Below are 19,587 nucleotides of genomic sequence, written 5' to 3' on the forward strand. Positions count from 1 at the left end.
AAAACAATAAAATAAATCAAGACACATACAAAATATTATGCCAAAATTTACTGACCCAAATTGAAGGGCTCCGTGCAACAACGAGACAAGTCCACTTTTTGAAATTGTTCAGGAGAGACATTTTATTTCACCAAAACTTTAATAATTTCTATTTCTATTTGTAAATACGACATTACTATCTTTGATAACATATAAATAGTTGGGTTAAGTTAAATTGCTTTTTAAATAAACGTCTGATCTTTTAAAATAGCTTGGAACTATGAAACATATGGACTTACCTGGTTTTTTGCTCATTTTGGCTTTATTGCCACTTTTATAAATAATTGTAATACTAATCAATAAAATAAACAAATGACATTGTGATAAAATTAGTATTGAAATAAAACATATGGACTTACCTGGTTATTACTCGTAAGCATATTATGTAATAACATCATATTATACTATAAGGTTTTTCAAAAACTAAATAATAATTTATTTTTTTCTAAGTTTAAGCATCAACTAATGTACCTACCTATAATCTATATATTCATCAATTATTTTTTGAAATATTGTATTACATGTTTTATTAGTTATATTTTATTAAGTACATATATCTTTTTAATTTACTTTAAGAAGAGTATTACGTAATAACAAACACTTTTTTAATAATATTTATATTACTATTTTAACAAGAAATAAAAAATAAAATAGAAATCACCTTGAAACATTCAATCAAAATAAATAACATAATAAATTTAACAATAAACAATAAAATGAAATACATATTATAATATTTAAAATATTATTTTACTTTTCCTAGTAACAATATGACAAATAAAAAACAAAAACATAATATTTCAACTCTTAGTAATAATAAAAACATAATATTAACAAATTTTATTAATATTTACTAAAAAATTATTGTATTATAAGTATACAATATTGTTCAACACGAGGCTAATAAAAATGAAAATAAAAAAAAGTATAAAAAATTTTGTCAAAATATAAAAAGTGAAAATTAATGATATTTATGAAATTTTATTTAGTTAGGTAAGAATAAAAACTTATAAAATATGATTAACTTTGTGTTGTGTTTAATTTTCATAGTCAGAGCCATCACTATTATTGGTATTACTTTCTTCAGCAGCAGTAAGTCCAATATAAAACCATTGGTATTCTTGGGGCACATATTTGCTTGCTAACAGTGTAACATCATTGAATTTGGACAGTTTCAGTTTAATAGATTCATTGTACAATCTTAATAGTCCATTTTCATTTATAGTTAGTTCTTCGCAGTTTTATTTAAAGTGTACTTTTCTTTAGCAGTAGAATTTCCAGATGTACTACAAAAAATACCTTCGTTTGTATATTCAACATATCGGTAAGCTATAATAGTAAATTTTACTTTCTCTTTGTTGGTTATAACTTTTTTAGCTAATGGAGATAGATAACTATTAAAATCAAAAATCATACTTTGATCAACATGAACAACTTTAAATTTTTTATTTATTTCTGAAACCATTTTTTCATATTCATCTGCTAAAAATACCCTTCTACTTTTCGACGTACTTTTTCAATATGCCCAAAGCACCTATCACAGGACAGAAAACTATGCCCGGGCTCAGGATATCTGTGAATAATTGATTTGATAGAAAAAGTTGGAGTGTTGACCACAGCAGATATGTATTGAAATAGTGTTTTATTTTTATTCTGTGCACTGCAGTTATCAGAAAATAAATATAATGTTTTTATTCTTGGACTTAGTATGTTTTTGAAATAGTGATGTAAAAAACTTGGGAATGGGACTTTTCGGCGCTGCCAATTCGGCACTGCCATTTCGGCTCTGCCGTTTCGGCGATAGATATTTTCGGCGCTGCTGTTTCGGCGATAATGACAATACATATTATAATGAAAATTATTTTTAGTATAAACAAAAATAAAAATTGCACAATAAAAATGAATTTAAATTATATTAATTATAACTAAAAATACAAAAATTATAAATTAATAATAAAAAAACGACATTCACGACCATAAAAATAGTATAATAATAGTGTATGGTAATAATTAGGGCTGGAATTTTAGCATAAAATAATATAATATTATAGTCAAATTTTTAGATATAAAATAATAAAGATTAAAAAATTATGTAGGTACATTAGTAAAAAAAATAATAATATAGTCAATTAATGTTTATAAAATTATTATAGTCAACATTTTATTTCAACGCTATATTATTTGATATTCCCCTGATAAATGTTTGAATGTCATTTTTATCGTATCTATCAACTAGTTTATAAATACGATTGTCTGTGTCTCTAAATTTTTTTAACTTTTTCCGTGGACTATTACCCGTTACCAAATGCTCATACTGTGTATCCGTTCCTGCTTGTATTTTACGTAATGTATTTATGAAAGCCCAAATTGTAGGTTTGTTTGCCATTAACTGATTTAATCTTCTATTCGCCGCTTCAGCATGGTTATTTGTACGGTCTTTATTTGTTAATACACTTTCGTATAAATTCCACATTGCCGGAGAAAATCGCGCAGGCCGTCTACCTTCACGACTACGATTTTTCCGACCAATATAAAAGTCTTCGAACCAATCTAATAAATCTATAAGTTCTTCGGGTAAACTTTCTGATAAAATGTCTAGCGCATCATCAAGATCTGATATAGGAACGAAAGCTAATGCGATAATACTTTTTACGTGTATGCAAAATTCTGGTTCATTTTTATAACGAGATATTTAATGTAGCTCACCTAATTTAGACCGAAAGTTTTGACATAAGTGAAAATAACACCCAAATATTTGTACATTAGGGAATGCATTTTTTATAGCTGTAAAAGCAGCAAGTTCAAAATCGCAAGAGATTGAGTCTGGATTCAAATCTGGTTCAAGCGTTTTTAACATGTTTAATAATTTTTCATAAATATTAGCTTTTTTGCTTGGAAGTAGTGCATATATTATCGGGTGTACACCTCCTAATGCTTCCGCCAAAATAACATAAACCTGGGAAAATAATAATGGAGCAATTCTAAAAGTGCCGTCACAGTACCAGGTTCGGGAATTTTTTAATATTTTTAGTCCACTAAGTCGGCCAAATATTAAGACCCTATCTGTTTCCTGCCCACTATCTGCTAATAAGAATTGTTCACTTATTCCATCATTTGGCGAGTAAGTTTTGTATATTTCGGGTAACTGTAGAGTTTTTAAATTTATTGGTGCCGCTGGAGCTGAATTTACTTCATTTCGTTTTCTCCTAATCATTTTTCGTAACGCTTCATTATTTTGAAGGATTCCCTAAAAATATACAACTCTTAAATACGAGGCTAAAATTGTACGTCTGTGCACTCAATGCGAACATTGACTAAACTACGTAGTAGAATCGGCCTATATTTATTTATGCTGAATATGTATACTATTGTTATGTTTATATAAATATATTTTTAGGTACTTACTTTTGCTGACTGTGTTAATCCGTTAACACATTCATTTATTATAGTGGAAGTTGTCTCCATCATTTCAATTGCCCGTCTTTTCATTTTTGTGACTACGATATTAGCTTCGATTTCTATAGATTCAGAATCGTGGGTGTGTTCTTTTGCAGGAAGTTTGATAATCTCTAAATTATCTAATGAAGTATGCACTCTTGCTGGACAAATATCTTTTCTTCGACATCTCCAAAACTTTACTTGACTATTCGCACTTAACTTATCGAAAATGTACATATAACCAACGTGTCTTAAAATTTCACGATTACGTTTTGATTCAATCAATGCCATTTTTACTGCACGTTGCACGACACAACACTACACACTGTTTTACACTTCACACATCAGTGTTAAAACTTATTTTATCATATCTAGGCCTTTCCGATCAAATTATTACCGTTATATACCTATTGGGTATCATTTATTATTATTTTTATTACACCATACATATATACAATATACATAGGTACAAGTTATCTTCGATAACAATTTTATCGTAGCTAGTAGTAATAGTAACCAATTAGTACGCCCGGAACTAAACCACTAATAAAAACTAAAGTAACAATACTATAAAAATAAAATATAAAAATTTTTTTCCAATTTTTTTATTTTTAGTTATAATTAATATAATTTAAATGCATTTTTATAGTGCAATTTTTAATTTTTTTTATATTAAAAATAATTTTCATTATAATATGTATTGTCATTATCGCCGAAAATATCTATCGCCGAAATGGCAGCGCCGAATTGGCAGCGCCGAAAAGTCCTAGACCCAAAAAACTTATCACTTCATTCTGTCCTTTTTTAGCTGATGATTCATTGTACATATAAAAATGAGATTTGCCTGTACCCGCCGAATGTATACAAAAGTTATATGACCAAAGTTGCCTTTTATAAAAGACATCTCCTGATGGGATGTGTGGGAGTGGCATATTCTGTTGAAAATCAAAGCTTAAAACATCAATTGAATCATTTTGTTTGGCTTCAGCTGATAACTGTTTTAAATAAGTGTAAAATACTTCTGCTTTCCGCAAATGAATTTGTTTTTCTACTTCAAGATTTGCTTTTTCTTCTTCATTGTTTTCACTGTTAATAAATTTTTTCAAATGATCACAGGTTTGACAAGTGTCAGATCTGGGAGTGCCAAATGATATGTTGAAATTTCTATTGAAATAATTAGCAAAATAGTTGTATTTCAATTTAGGTTTAACTTGTTCACCATTTTCACTGTTTAAAAATGCATATACATCAGGTTCATATTTTTCCAAATACATTCTATATAATTTGACAACTGAAAGTTCAGGAGACATGTATCTTACATTATTGTTGTCAGATCTACTGTAATGAGATTGTCTCTTAGGAAATGAATTAATAAACGTATCTAATTGGAAACATATATTGTCAGGTATTTAATTTGGTCGACTATGATGCTTACCACGTTTATCCACTGGGCTGGGAACATTATTCTTCAAATTGTTTATAATTCTTTCTACTCTAGATTTTCCAACTCCTAAAAGAGAACAAAACGCCTTCTTGCAAACTTGGATAATTTCTAAACCAATTTTTATCTCATATTTTACAGAACACGTTTTACTTGATCGACTACCATCTCTTTTCCTTTGACGAATAACAGGGTTGACTCTAATTAATCCAGCCAAATATGTATCTTGTTTATTCTTATCACCTATATTATTAAATGTTACAAGTAAGTTGGTTTTTTGGTCATCCGATACATTAGTGAAACATTCTTTATTACAATAACAGTCAGGGCCTGTAGTTCTAGGTGGAACAATTTTGTCACGCAAAGAATTATGTTCAATACCATCAGACCTACTCTTTTTGTAATATTACGTTTCCAATTTGATTTATTATTTATTCTTTTCTTACCATTACAAATAGATGTAGGTTGTTCATCTTCACTGGATTCTGATATAATATTAACTGATCCTGAGGGTGTCGTTGGAAGTAGTTCAAAATTATCATCTGGATCAGAATCAAAAGCCAGTATGCCTCCGAGTTCGTCATTTTCAATAATTATGTAATCTGGATCTTGAATGTCATCATCAAATGATGAGTCAGAAAAATATTCATCATATTCAAGTTGTTTTGCTATATTATCACAGTTCATTTTGAAAAATAATACAACTATATAGAAAATAAATAACACTGTGCCCGTTACAGCAACTAAATAAAAGTAAAAACAATACATGAACAGTCTTATTATTTATGACTAGAAATAGAAACAAAATTCCAAATACCAACAATTAATATTATAAACATAGAATAGATTAAATTTAATCTATTCTGTGTTATAAAGTAGGTGATTTTATTATAATAATAATAATTATTATAAATGATAATGAGGAAAATACGAGGGAAAATATGACTACTATCTACTAACTATATACTATTTTTCAGTGTAGCCAACAGTTCTGCGCAAAAACCAGACAAGTCAGGACTTATCTGGTTCTTGCTCATAATATCTTAAGCCAGACAAGTCCATTTACTCAATAACTCCGTAGATAATCATTGGACATGTCTTGTTGTTGCACACAATTTTAAAGAAAAAAAATCTGTATATGATAACATCAAAAAGTGACTTTTGAAAAAAAGTGGACATATCTCGTTGTTGCACGGAGCCCTTCAATTATTCTACTCAATCGCCGCAGATCTGGTGAAGTCCAAAGAATAAAAGTAATAGATTACCTAAATAGAAGTAAAAATAAAGTTCAAGAAGAAATCCAAAAATCACTTTCAGAAGTAGAAATAAAATTATCAAAAAGTTTCGAAAGATTTGAAATAAGGGAAAAACGTGGAAGAGCAGTTCCAGTTTTATTGACAAGCATTATGAAAAAATCTATAGACATTCTTTTAAAAATCCGAAATGCAGCTTGTGTATTTAAACAAAACGAATACTTGTTTGCAGTGGCGTATTTTCAAATTTTTCTGGGGGGGGGGATCCACAGTTTATATATAATTAATATAAACTATGATAGATTTTAACAGTATTACATCTATATACTGTTTTTGAAGGGGTTAAATTAAATATATATACTCGTATATATTCATATGTATATTATATTTCAAACTATATAATAAAATATTATTTTATAAAATAAATTCCAGTCGTCTTGATTATTTTGCTAATTCAGCTATCACTTCATCAACAGTAATTTCAACTCCCCTATGAATGTTTAACATGGCCAATCCATTTAGTCTTTTCTAAAACAAAAGAACCACAAATATTAGTTTTACAATTTAATTTTTTTAATAATATCTTATTACCTCAGATATAGTATTTCGTAGATATGTTTTAATTCTTTTGAGAGATGAAAAGTCCGTTCATTTGAAGTCGTAGATATAGGAAGTGTAGCCAAAATTTGAAATAACTTATTTACGCCTGGATATATGTCTGAATTACACAACTTCAATGCATCAATGGAATTCTTTGGTTTCATTTCTAATTTTTTAAGTTTCCTTTGCCAAAGTTGAAACTCTTCTATTATTGAAATATTACCATTTAAATATTCTTCGTAAAATTCAGCTAATTTTTTAAATTCTTCTTTTGTAGAATTTTCGTCAAAAAGAGAGTGAAAACTTGACAAAATATCAGTATGATTAAGAAATCTAGATTTTAATTGACTTATGAAAGAATCTAAGTATAGAATAAAAACCGATATGCGAAAATATTCTTCAGGATCATTAGTCTGTACGTTTATTCTATGTACTTGTCTTTTATTAATTCTTGGGATTGTAATCGTCACATTAAAATTGTCAGCAATTTTTTTGGCAGCTAAAAAAATGTCTTCAAAATTTTTCTGAGCGTGTTTTCTATAATCTTCTAGCTCGATCAAAGTATCTTGAACTAAATCCATGGCCAATTTTAAATCAATATCAACTTTCTGAAACTGTTTTGATAGTGGTAGTCCAAGTCCAAATATTTTCGAAATAGTAACCATTGTAATTATAAATTCTGGTTGAAGAATTGAAATTCGGAAAGCGCCAGCTTGATTTGGCGTGTCTGTATTATCCCACTCACAAATTTCTTCAAGAGCTTCTTCTACACATTCAAACAATTCTAAAAAATCGCTAACTGAATGATATCGTTCAATCCACCTAGTTTCACAATTTCTCTCTAATGATTTTTTAGAAATATTATTTTCTGATATTTCAATAGCTTTTGAAAGTATAGATTTTCGTTTCGGAAACATAAAAAAGTCTCTCAATTTTCCTATCGTTCCCATACAGTTGCGTATTTGGCTAACGTTACATGATACCGATACGGCAAGATTCAAGGAATGAGCAGAGCAATGTACGTATAAAGCTAAAGGATGTTCTTTTTTTACATAAGCTTGAACTCCATTATATTTTCCAGCCATCGCTGCTGCACCGTCATACACCTGACCCCGAAGATATTGTGTATTTATACCAAACTTTTTAAGATTATCAAGTATAAGATTAGATAAACCTTTTCCCGATGCATCAGTGGTTGGAACAAATTGTAGAAACTCTTCGTGTAATTCAAGGCATTTTAAATCAATATATCGAACGCAAATAGACACTTGTTCGATACCAGCTATATCTGAAGTTTCGTCGACAAGAACTGTAAAACATTTGGCTTCATTTACTCTGTCTACTATTTTATAATCAATTATAGCATTTTGACTAATAGGACTTGTATATTTTATGATGCTAGAACTTTCAAGGTGTATTTTTAGAGATGCATCACCACGAGCTCTAAAGCGTAATAAATTACGAAAATTTATACTATAAATTTGTACTTAATTTTAGTATATAATAAAGTATAATAGTAGTAAGTATAATATAAGTATAATAAATTTGTGTTGGCTGGTTAACTAGTTTGTCGTTACTCGTATAGTTCTTGAAGCAAAATGAGACTAATAGAAAATATGTAATATCTTATAAAAGATAAAAGCCACTAATTGATATTATATTATAGCTATACAACAATTATTGTTAATTCACATACACTCAAATCCGTCAATAATTAGTTTTTCTGTGCGATAAAGTTTATATTTTTAAGATACGGGTACCGAATACCAAAGGTGTAATACAAATATAATATATTTATACCTAATACCTATTGCCTTTATCACACAATACAATTAGTCGTAACTTGGAAATCTTCGTCAGAATACACAGAATACCAAATTATATATAAATTAGTAAATTACTAAACTATTCTGCATTTCTGCAGGAATTTATGTATCGGTTTTTTTTCTCTGGGGGGGGTCCAGTACCCCTGGACCCCCCGTAAATACGCCACTGCTTGTTTGCAATTCCTAATACTGCAGTAGGATGTTACCGTGGCTCCGACTGTCTGGGGAAGGCAGCAATCGAATGTGGATCATCAGCCCCAGAACTGCTTACTTCAACAAAATTACGAAAACATATTGCCACAATGTCTCAATTATTAAATTTAACTACAAATGACAGAGAACAGCTTGCCAATTTTATGGGTCACGACTTGGCAATACAAAATACTATAGACTACTTAACGAAACATTACAAATTAGTCGAGTTAGTAAGATACTTCTTGCAATGGAATCCGGTAATCTTCATGAACTTAAAGGCAAAACGCTAGAACAATTTGACTATTTTTTGATGCCTTCAAATTCTATTGAAGGTTCTTCTGATTCTGACGATAATGAAAATGTTACAGGTATTTAATTTTATTTACTCTAAAATATTAAGGTTATTAAGTTAACTGAATTATAATCATATTGTATTTGTTCTCAGATTCTATTGGTGAAAATTCATTATATGTTGAATGGAGTGACGATGAGAAGATAATTAATACCAGCAAACACACATCTAACAAACAAACGTCAGATACAAAAACTAAAACTCGTGTTGATTACATTAAATGGAGTAATGGTGAAATGGAAGCAATTAAACGTTTTTTTGGTAAATTCATTGCATTACATAAAATTTCACAGCAGCATGATTGCCTATTAGCCATAAAAAAAGAACCAGCTTTGAGTAAAAGACCTTGGAAAAAAATTAAATTCCAGGTGGCCAATATTATAAAAAAAATCATTAAAGTAGATACAAATGTTTAATAATTTGTTTTTTTATGAAATGTATATTTAAAGTGTGAAATATATTAAATTACTATTAAAGGTGTTTTGTTAGTTATAATTATATATGTAATATGTATCATGATATTGAGGTTATCTCATTTAAATAAGTATTATAGATATTATGCTGTAAATACTTATACTAAAACATTATCATCGGAGTTCATGTGAACCTCAGGTATGTGTGTATGAAAGTGTTTCAGGGAAGTCATAACGCTGGAAGTCATAAGTGTATCTTAAAATTGCATGCAATTTTTTTCTATAATTTCAAGTTTTATACTCAAAATTACTACAGATTATTTTTTATAACAATTTAATGTCAACAAAAATGTTCTAAAATAGTTATTTAGGGTGGAATCCGTAAATGCCTTAAAACTCATACGGAGTCCATTTGATACCACGCGCTGGGATGTGTTTGTGTGTGTGTGTGTGTGATAATAATATTTTATGACGCTTACGAGCCCGGGCGCGAACAATATATTAATATACTTCATCATTTATCTTAACTTTCTGCTCAAGATTTACAGATATTTTATGAATCTCAATTTTGAAGCACGTTTGGATATTATTAAGATGATATTCCTTACAACCGAATGTCTTCAACAAATTCACCATCATCTATTATTATAAGAACACCTTCTGGTCCTTTTACAGTTACTAAATCAAAGAAAAGTTTTTTTTATTAATAACCAGTTAAAATGAACATTTTAAATATTTTTGCATTGGTACCTGCTTTAAAAAATTATAATTTTATGTTTTAGTGATTTTTCTCTAAAAACTCAGTGTTGTTCTAACTTGGAAATTAATTTTAGTAAATTATGCGATGAGCTTATATAATATAATGCATACTATAATCGTTTTTATGTTTTCATATATGTTTTAATAAGGACAAAATTGAGGATGAATAGAACCATTAATGTGGATTTTCCTTCAATGAAACCTGTGATTTATGATTTGTATTGGTTTATGCAAAAAAATAAATATCAATAAGACCAAGAATTAGTTTTCAATGTTGCAGTTTAGCAGTATATACATAACAACTTGAAACAGTTTTTCTCAACCACTTTTGATATAAATTATAATATTTTCATGTAAATGTATTCCAATATATGTTATTAGTCATAGATTATATGTTGTGTTTTTATAATCATTTTATATATTATTTTTTTTTTTTTTTTTTTTTTTATTGAAAAATATTCATAATAGTGTACAGAACTAGAATACAAATATATATATGTAGTAGAATTAATTTACCCCTTTAAGCGATGATTGTGATGGGGTAAATGAGTTAATTGACAAAATTGTATGATACTTTACAAAATACAAAGACTAAATTTCTAAAACTTAAAATTAAAGCTCACTAAACAGCCAGTTTATAATAGATTTCTTATTATTATAACGTTAGATTTTTTATTTACATTATTAAATATACTTTGTTTAAGATACAAAGGCATTGCATTGAAGTTTGTAGGACCTAAATAATCCAAGAAATGTTTACCATATTTTTTTTTGTATACTTAACTTGTAGATCATATGCTCTACATTCACGTTTATTTAAATTTTTATGATCGATATTTCTAGAAGCACTTAAAATGGAAAATTGTGCATACAGAGACCTGACTGGCAATACCTCCAACTCTTTGTAGTTAGAAACTGTAGAGCCTTTTAAATCATACTTATTTAAACAGATTCTTACCGCTTGGTTTTGTTGGGTTTTTAATGGCCTTATTGCATTGTCAGCACAACCTCCCCACATTAATAACCCATATTGTAAAATTGATTTATATAAAGCATTGTATATGATACACATAATACTTTTGCACAATATTTTATTTAGAGTGTATAATTTAAAAATAATAGATCTTAAACGCATAGTTAAGTCCGTTATATGTATATTCCATCGTAAGAAACAGTCAATGATTAAACCTAAATATTTTACTCTGGTTACGCGAATTATTTTTTGACAGATACAGGAAGTTAAGAAGACATTTTGCGTGTCACAGGAGTGTATAATAATTTTATCTATTGGTATATATTTATTTGTTATAGAAGATGCAATAAAAACACTTTTGCCTATATTTAAAGTGAGTTTTTTTTCAGACAACTTAATAAATACCTTGTTAACTTCTGCTGTTGCTTTACGTTTGACATTATCCCATGTATTGCTTGAAAATAGTAAGCATGTATCGTCTGCATAAGAAACAAGTTGACCGTCTAATTCTAAATTACAAATATCGTTAATATATATTAAGAACAATATGGGACCTAGAACACTGCCTTGAGGGACACCAAAAGAAATTGTGTTTTCTTTACTAAGTATACCATTTATAGATACTTTTTGTTTTCTATTGTTTAGATAGCTTTTGAACCAAGCTAAACTTACATTTTGTATACCTATTCCTGGAAGGATATCAGTAAGTATTTTGTGGTCAACTGTATCAAAGGCTTTTGCCAAATTTAAAAAAAAACGCTAATACCTTTTTATTATTATCGAGTTCATTATATAAAAATTTGGTTGTCTCATAAAGCGCCCCAGTTGTACTTATTCCTGGTTGAAAACCGAATTGATTTTTGATATCAAATTGTTTTTTTCTAGGTATATAATTAGCCTACTTTTAACTATTTTTTCTAATATTTTAGAAAAATTGCAAAGTAATGATATTGGTCTGTAATTTGATAAATTTTCTTTAATTCCTGATTTATATAAAGGTTTAACTATAGCTAATTTGAAAATATCTGGGAAAATTCCTTCTTTTAAGGATGCATTAAATAACATCGTAAGAGGATTTACAATAAATTTAGATATTCTTTTTAACGTCTTAACTGATATTTTATCAAATCCTGCCGAGGAGTCATCCTTTAAACTATTTATGATTTTTAAAACCTCTGCAGAATCTATATTTTTTAAAAATATTTCATTAAAAGTTGAACTACAATACATATTATTATCTTTGGTAGAAATCTTTTTGAAATTTTTTGTGTATTTGTCTCCTATACCTGTAAAAAATGTATTTAATATATTGGCTGCTCTGAAAGGTTCTTTTTGAGGATTTATATGTTGACCATTTGTAAATAGGGTATTTTTAAAAATTTCATTTGAATTGGTTTTATTTTTCCCAGTTAATTTATTAATAAGTTTCCATGTCAATTTAGGGTCATTTATTGTTTTAGAAAATTGTTTTTTTATAAAAACAGATTTTCGCTGCTCTTACGAGTGAAGTTAATTTATTTTTGTATTTATTGTAATAATTTTTTAGTTTAGTGTTATCTGGATGTTTTTTAGTTTTTTTTATTAATTCATTTTTTTTACATGTGGAAATTAGTAAACCTTTTGTCATCCATTCCTTTAATCTTGTATTTTTTGAGTTAATATGTATTAATTTACTGGATTTTTCAATAACATTTAATATTTTTTTATAAAATAATTCAGTTAATTCATTAACATTTGATTTTTTATGTAAAAAGGACCAATTTTCATCAATTAACAATGTGTCTAGGAGATCATAATTAATAGAGTTTATAATAATGGTACTTTTTTTATTATTTTTAACATAATTTAACATTGGAATTGCAGTAATTATAGAAAAATGATCTGTTATTTGGGTTTGAATTACACCAGAATTTGTTTTGTTTAATTTAGATTCATTTGTTTTAATAAAGATGTGATCCAAACACGAATGGGTACCAATGTCTTGAACTCTAGTAAATATGTTAATAAATGATTTAAAACCAAATTCAGCCATCATATCTAGATAATCATTATTTACATTTCCTATAATATCAATATTTATATCTCCTATGAAGACAGAACATTCATTATTCGTAATCTCATTAACGAAAATATAACGTAATGTAATTAAGAAATCATTAGTATTGCTAGAGGGAGACCTATATACACAGTAAATGCACGTATTTTTACTTTCATTCGTTACAGTTAATCTTAAAATGTTGCTTTCTTCAAAACCATATTCAAATAAATCAAATGTAAGATTTTCATTAACAAAAATAAATAGACCATTATTTTGATTACGTTTAACTGTTGAGAAATAAGTATTGTAGCCAGGTATACTATACACACAATTTGTCATATTATCATGCCAAGTTTCCGTTAATATTAAGATATCTATTTTTTTTAAAAGCAGTTCATTTTCAAAAAGTAAGATAAGTTCATCAAAATTAGCTATGATACTTCTAATATTGGTACACATTATACCTATATAAAAAGTTATTCCTCTTATTATCTAAATTAAAATTATTTGTAAATTCTGTTATACATTCAAAGTATTTTGTATTGTAATTATTATATTTTATAATATCTTCTAAGATAGTCATTAATAAACATAAAACATAAAAAAAGGAATACAAGATAAATAGTTTTGAGTATAAATAAATCTAAACAATCTTTAAAATAGAATCTTCATTCTCTATAGTAATTAATTTTGATTCATCGTTTTTTTTAACAAAAATTTTATTATTATTAAACCAAGCATATTTATATCCAACCTGTTTAGCAGTAGTTTTGGCTTTATAGAAGAGCGTCTTGTTTGAATAAGTCATAAGATTATTAAAGTAGACAGGAGAGTTGTTCCATGATGCATCAAAGTGTTTTGCAATCAATTTTTCTTTCTTGGCTTGTTTCATGAATTCATTTTTCTCAGCTAATGAGTTAAAGATAACCGATATTTTCCTTGGTTTGTCGGAGTATTTAGATGGGATTCGGTAAATATTATTGACAGAAATTTTTGTACCCAGTTTAATGTTAATTTTTTCAAAAGTGTCAGTATAATTTTCATTCTTAGACTCCGGTATACCAACAATTTCTATATGACATTCTAATGCCTTTTGTTCTAGAATGTTTGCACGGTTGGAAATAGTGTTTAGTTCCTTTTTGATCTTCAAGTTTTCTTCTGTGATACGTTTATTTTCATTTTTGAGTTCAGTAATCGACAAAATTATTTCTTTTAATTGTTTACCAAAAGAATCAAATTGGGAGCTCATAAAATTAACAGAATTAATCACTCCTTGTAAAGTTTCTTCAGATATTTCGTTTATATTATTTTCTTGTGAAGGTGATTTACAGATTAAGTCAGAATTATTTTTTGTTTTACAAGACGAGCAAGACCAGTTAGACTTTGCTTTTTTATTTAATTTTCTGAAGACTGATTCTCTAAAAGCTGCACAGGTGAAATGTAAATGTTCTTTACAATTAAAACATTGAATTTTGTCCCCTTCAAAAATTTCTTCATTGCAAATTAAACACAACATTTTGTTTGTGTACGTATACGAAATATATTAATACACTACACATACGTCTAAAAACCAGATAAGCGAGCTAAAATTTCACTGATACGAAATAACGACCGTTCACTATCATATGTAGACAATAACTATTATAAATATTATATTATTATCTTAGATAAATTAATAATATATATATATATATTTGTATTTAAATAGAATCTTGTGGAAAGTAATTAAAATATACAGTATTTCTTTATGTGTAGCTTCAAATCGTTCCTATCTGATATCTTCCTTAACCTATGGCTAATGTTAATGTCTTATGGACCATTTTATACACTTTTGAACTTGTATATTATAAACTTTAAGAAAGTAGATTGAGTTAGTTATCTAGTGAGTTATACACTGGTATTAGATAGTTATTGTTATGTTTAATAATTGATAGAACTGCATTTAATATTTTAATTAAACATTTTATTTAATAATTCAGTATACAGTTTTCAATACAATATATACAAAACTAACATGGTGATGATAATGTGTGTACACGTATAAGGTTGATGCATTGTTGTGTAACTGATAATGTACAGTGTTCCCATGACAGTTATTTGTGTTATGTATAACAGCAATAAACATATTATTTTTAGGCTAAAAAGCGATTATGAAGTCAGAGCCGTAACAAGCTCATTTGACGCCTGAGGCAAGTTTGAGTATATACGCCCCCCTTCTGTCAAAAAAAAAATCATAATTTTTTAAAATGTTCAACTATTATATGTATTTGTTTATTAAAAGAGCAAGCAACAAGTATTTATTTTAAAATTCATTTTTATTGTCATACAAAAAATAAATCTCATAATTTGACTTTTCTTGATTTGATTGCCGCAAATTCATCGATGACATCTTCGAAATTAATTTCTCTAGTCACTTCATTTTCTATTGACAAAATAGATAAATTCGAAAGTCTTTCCTGGCCCATAGTTGATCTCAAAAAATTTTTTATGAGTTTGAGTTTGCTAAAGCTACGTTCACATGTTGCTGCAGTTACAGGCATCGTCAAAAAGATTCTAAATACTATTTCTATGTTTGGATAAGATTCTTTTAAATTGTAGTCTTGAATCAGCTGAAGTAATTCAATAACAGTTGCAGATTTAATATAGTCAGGAATAATTGACTTCACTACGTGCTGAAAATCGGAAATCTCATCAATAAATTCTGCACCATTGATGTCTTTTTCGTATTTCATTGCTAAATCCATTGCGGCTTTTTTTAATTCTATAGTACTCATGTTGTACAATGATTCACCAGACAAAAATCCGAAATCATCAGAAACTTCCATTAACTTTCTATATCTCCAATTGAGTTGATTTATGAAAACATCAACTGCATTGTTCATATTGATGCGAAGTTGTTGAATTTCCGAAATATATATTCCATCGTCTTGTCCTTCGTACAATTCCAATCTTTTCTTTTTTTTTAATCTCATGGATGTGTTTGTTATTTCCAAAGTAGTAACTAATGTAGAAGTGCGAGTAAAATTTTCTTCGTATTCTGTATCACGAAATTCCTGCAGAGAATTTTTTAATGCCTGAATCAGACTTGCAGCTTTATCCAAAGTCAAAGTTTTCATTTGTAAAGCTTTAGTAGCACGATCAACTTGACTTAATATTTGATTCCAAACATCAAGGTAGAAAAGAAATGTTGAATTAATGTTTTTGAGTAGACTTAGAGCAGAGGAAGTAGTGTCTGCATTTATAGAATTGGCTATCATATTTTGAAGTACTCCATAAACTTCTTTAATTTGAGTATTCAATGGTTTTATGGCATTGGATTTTGAAGACCATCTTGTGTCCGAGTGTCCTTTTAATGAAACTTTTAATGTTTCCATCAAAGTAGTCCAACGACTTGTAGAGCGAGAAAAAAATTTAAAAATGCTTTCTACGGTTTCAAAAAAATGTTTCATTTCTGCATTGATTGAAGCAGAATGTACTCCTGCCAAATTCAAACAGTGGCTTGCACATGGTATATAAAGAGCAAGATTATTTTTTTCTTGAATTCGTGCTTGGACTCCACGATAGTTTCCCGCCATATTGGCACCATTATCGTAGCCTTGTCCTCTTGCATCTTGAATATCGAGTTGATCATCTTGTAATTTCTTCATTATGTCAGATGCCAATCCTTCGCCAGTCTTTTCTTCAGTTATAATGAAGTCAATAAAACTTTCTTCTATCTTTACTTTTCCATTAGCTATATAGACATATCGAATAATTTCCGACATTTGTTCATTATGAGAGACATCAGGAGTGCAATCAAACAGGAGACTATAGTATTTAGATTTCCGAATCCTTGATAAAATTTCATTACGAACTTTCTTTCCTAATAAATTCACAAATTCATTTTGAATTGTTGGTGATAGATAGTTAACTGACCTTTTTGTATGATTTGAAATAAGCTCATCTAATGTTTTGTCGTACTTACTCAGTAATTCAACGATATCCAAAAATACGCCACTTCCTTGTACTCCAATTTCTGACGTTGAGCCTCGTAATGCTAAATTGTTTTTAGCACAAAATATAATCGCATTTAAAATTGCCCGAAGGATGTGACGCCACCGCTCTTTTTCTAAGAAAATTGCGTTTTGCAATGATTTATCAATACTTTGTGAGTTTTTCAATCTAGATTCTAAGGTTTTCCATTGAACAAAATATTTTCGATGATCTGGTGAAGTCTCGTGATCTTCAATTCTATTTATATTTTTCCAGTCAGAAAACCCTTCCTGACGATTAGCAATCAAAGGTATCTGACTTTGTCGATATTCAAACAGGCAACAAGGAAAACAGAACAAAGCATTTTTATTCTTGGAGTAAATTAACCAATTACGGTCTATGGTTTCACTGTTGGGTAACTGTTTCTTGAACCAATGAGGAAGAAATCGACGTCCATCTTTGGTTTGAATACTTCTAAAATCGATATTTTTACCCTGATCCGGGCCATGCAAGACCAAAGTTATTCTCAAGCCATCTGTCATATGTACCCATGATGGAGGGTTGTTGTAATCGATACTGTGTTGTTGAGTAACAGAAATTATCTTCGAATGACTTAATGCAACACTTTCGTTCCTATCAGAAATTTCTAAAATTGGCGTTATACCCGATATCTCCATCGTATTGTTCGATGACTTTGTGATATTTGATTTATCTTTATCAGATATCGTAGTTAATTTCAATTCATCTGGTTTAGTATCTATTTTCATGGTCGTATCATTCAACGGTTCTGGATTATTTAAGTTGTTATTTTTTTTAAAAGGAATGCCGGGAGACTCGTTAATTGTTGGTGCATTGTTAAGATCATTATGGATTTTCACAGAAACATCAGATTTGTTTAATGATGAACAAGGAGACACCGTTGTAGATGTTGAAACCCACCTTTCAAAAGTATTTGCCAACTTCTCGTTTTCAATTTTAATTTTTTTTTTATTCTTGCGATTTTGAGCTCCACTATTCTTTCTCTTAAACGTTTCGGACATAATTACTTGATTCCTAAATCATGATCAAAATACGTAAGTTGTAAAAATTACAGGTCCCTACGACTATTTTGTAAATAATAGGCCGTGATGCCTGATCACCAAAATACTTCGCGTTTGCGTCTCACTTCTACTCACCGTCCAACCATCACGAATTAGGCCAACGAGGTAACGACAATAAATTTATACTAAAAACGGCGATTCACGCCCAATGAATATAACGTACATCTTACATGGTACATAATCTACATAATATTATATAACACACAGATGACAGTATGCTACATTGCTATAATTATAATAAAAAAATAAAACAATATAAATAACGAATAATGTGTTGTACATGTGTGAGTGTGTAAGCCGGTTGGTGGTGGCAGAGTGGTACGTGGCGATTACCGATACGGCGATAGGTACCTATTATTATTTGTATGAAGTACCTATTATTATTACAAGGGCTAGGATTTGTATGCAATAAAAATTGTAAAATATGCATTTTAATTACCAAAATATGCAAAAATATGAATTTTAATTTTTTAAATATATACACAAAAATAAAGTTACAAAAAAATATATTTATTTATTGAAATACATCAGTGATTAGCTGATTGTGTTATAATACGTATAATTAAGATTAAAAATTAAATTATTTATCTAATTTTTGCGTGCATTAATTATTATCTTGGCAATAAAATTTATAATTCTTATTCAATAGTAGAAATATGTGTATTCTATGCTACGACCACATATTTTTTTAAATTTTCGAATATAAATGATCGGCGAACGTATAGATACAATAGGTACATAGTATATTGTACCATAGGATTGTATAAAAATAAAATTTATATTGGATCAAAAAACCAAGTTATAGACTTTGATCAGTTTAATTATTATCGGCTTAAATACAATAAATACAATCATACTACATATGCATTAAGCTCAATATAATATGTAAAAACATGCAAAATAAAAATAGTACCATTTTCATCACAATAATATAAATCGTGGACATTAGCAAAAAAAAAAAAAACATGCTGTTGCATACAAATCCTAGCCTTGATTATTACAATAGTTCATTAAATTTTTAAGTTTAAAATAAACAACTACTTACCAATTTACAAAATGGATGTTCAGTTAGGTAGTCAGTTGTCCGATTGTATCGTGTACTGAATAATTGAGACACGCAGTCAAACTGTATACGATATTTGAATAAGTGCAGAGTGATAGTGATAATTGCAGAAATGCAGACTGATG

At 28.4% G+C, this 19,587-nt stretch overlaps 3 protein-coding genes and 1 pseudogene across 3 annotated transcripts; all 4 read right to left on the reverse strand.

Annotated features, from left to right (window-relative positions):
* Nucleotides 1-1,076: 1,076 nt before the first annotated feature.
* Nucleotides 1,077-3,528, reverse strand: LOC126552433 (uncharacterized; annotated as a pseudogene).
* Nucleotides 3,529-6,612: 3,084 nt separating this feature from the next.
* LOC126552434 (zinc finger MYM-type protein 1-like) lies at nucleotides 6,613-8,890 on the reverse strand. Its single transcript, XM_050207131.1, has 3 exons — nucleotides 8,883-8,890; nucleotides 7,206-8,214; nucleotides 6,613-6,699 (listed from the first exon to the last, which is right to left on the reverse strand). Exons 1-3 carry the CDS (start codon nucleotides 8,888-8,890, stop codon nucleotides 6,613-6,615), a joined length of 1,104 nt encoding a protein of 367 aa, XP_050063088.1.
* Nucleotides 8,891-11,792: 2,902 nt separating this feature from the next.
* On the reverse strand, nucleotides 11,793-14,843 carry LOC126552435 (uncharacterized). The gene is made up of 2 exons (XM_050207132.1): nucleotides 14,082-14,843; nucleotides 11,793-11,798 (listed from the first exon to the last, which is right to left on the reverse strand). The coding sequence occupies exons 1-2, from the start codon at nucleotides 14,841-14,843 to the stop codon at nucleotides 11,793-11,795; spliced, it is 768 nt and encodes a 255-aa protein (XP_050063089.1).
* Nucleotides 14,844-15,666: 823 nt separating this feature from the next.
* On the reverse strand, nucleotides 15,667-18,339 carry LOC126552436 (zinc finger MYM-type protein 1-like). The gene is made up of 2 exons (XM_050207133.1): nucleotides 16,821-18,339; nucleotides 15,667-16,685 (listed from the first exon to the last, which is right to left on the reverse strand). The coding sequence occupies exons 1-2, from the start codon at nucleotides 18,337-18,339 to the stop codon at nucleotides 15,667-15,669; spliced, it is 2,538 nt and encodes an 845-aa protein (XP_050063090.1).
* Between the last annotated feature and the right edge of the window lie 1,248 nt (nucleotides 18,340-19,587).

The sequence above is a fragment of the Aphis gossypii genome, chromosome X, assembly GCF_020184175.1.
Source record: "Aphis gossypii isolate Hap1 chromosome X, ASM2018417v2, whole genome shotgun sequence".
NCBI classification, from domain to species: domain Eukaryota; kingdom Metazoa; phylum Arthropoda; class Insecta; order Hemiptera; family Aphididae; genus Aphis; species Aphis gossypii.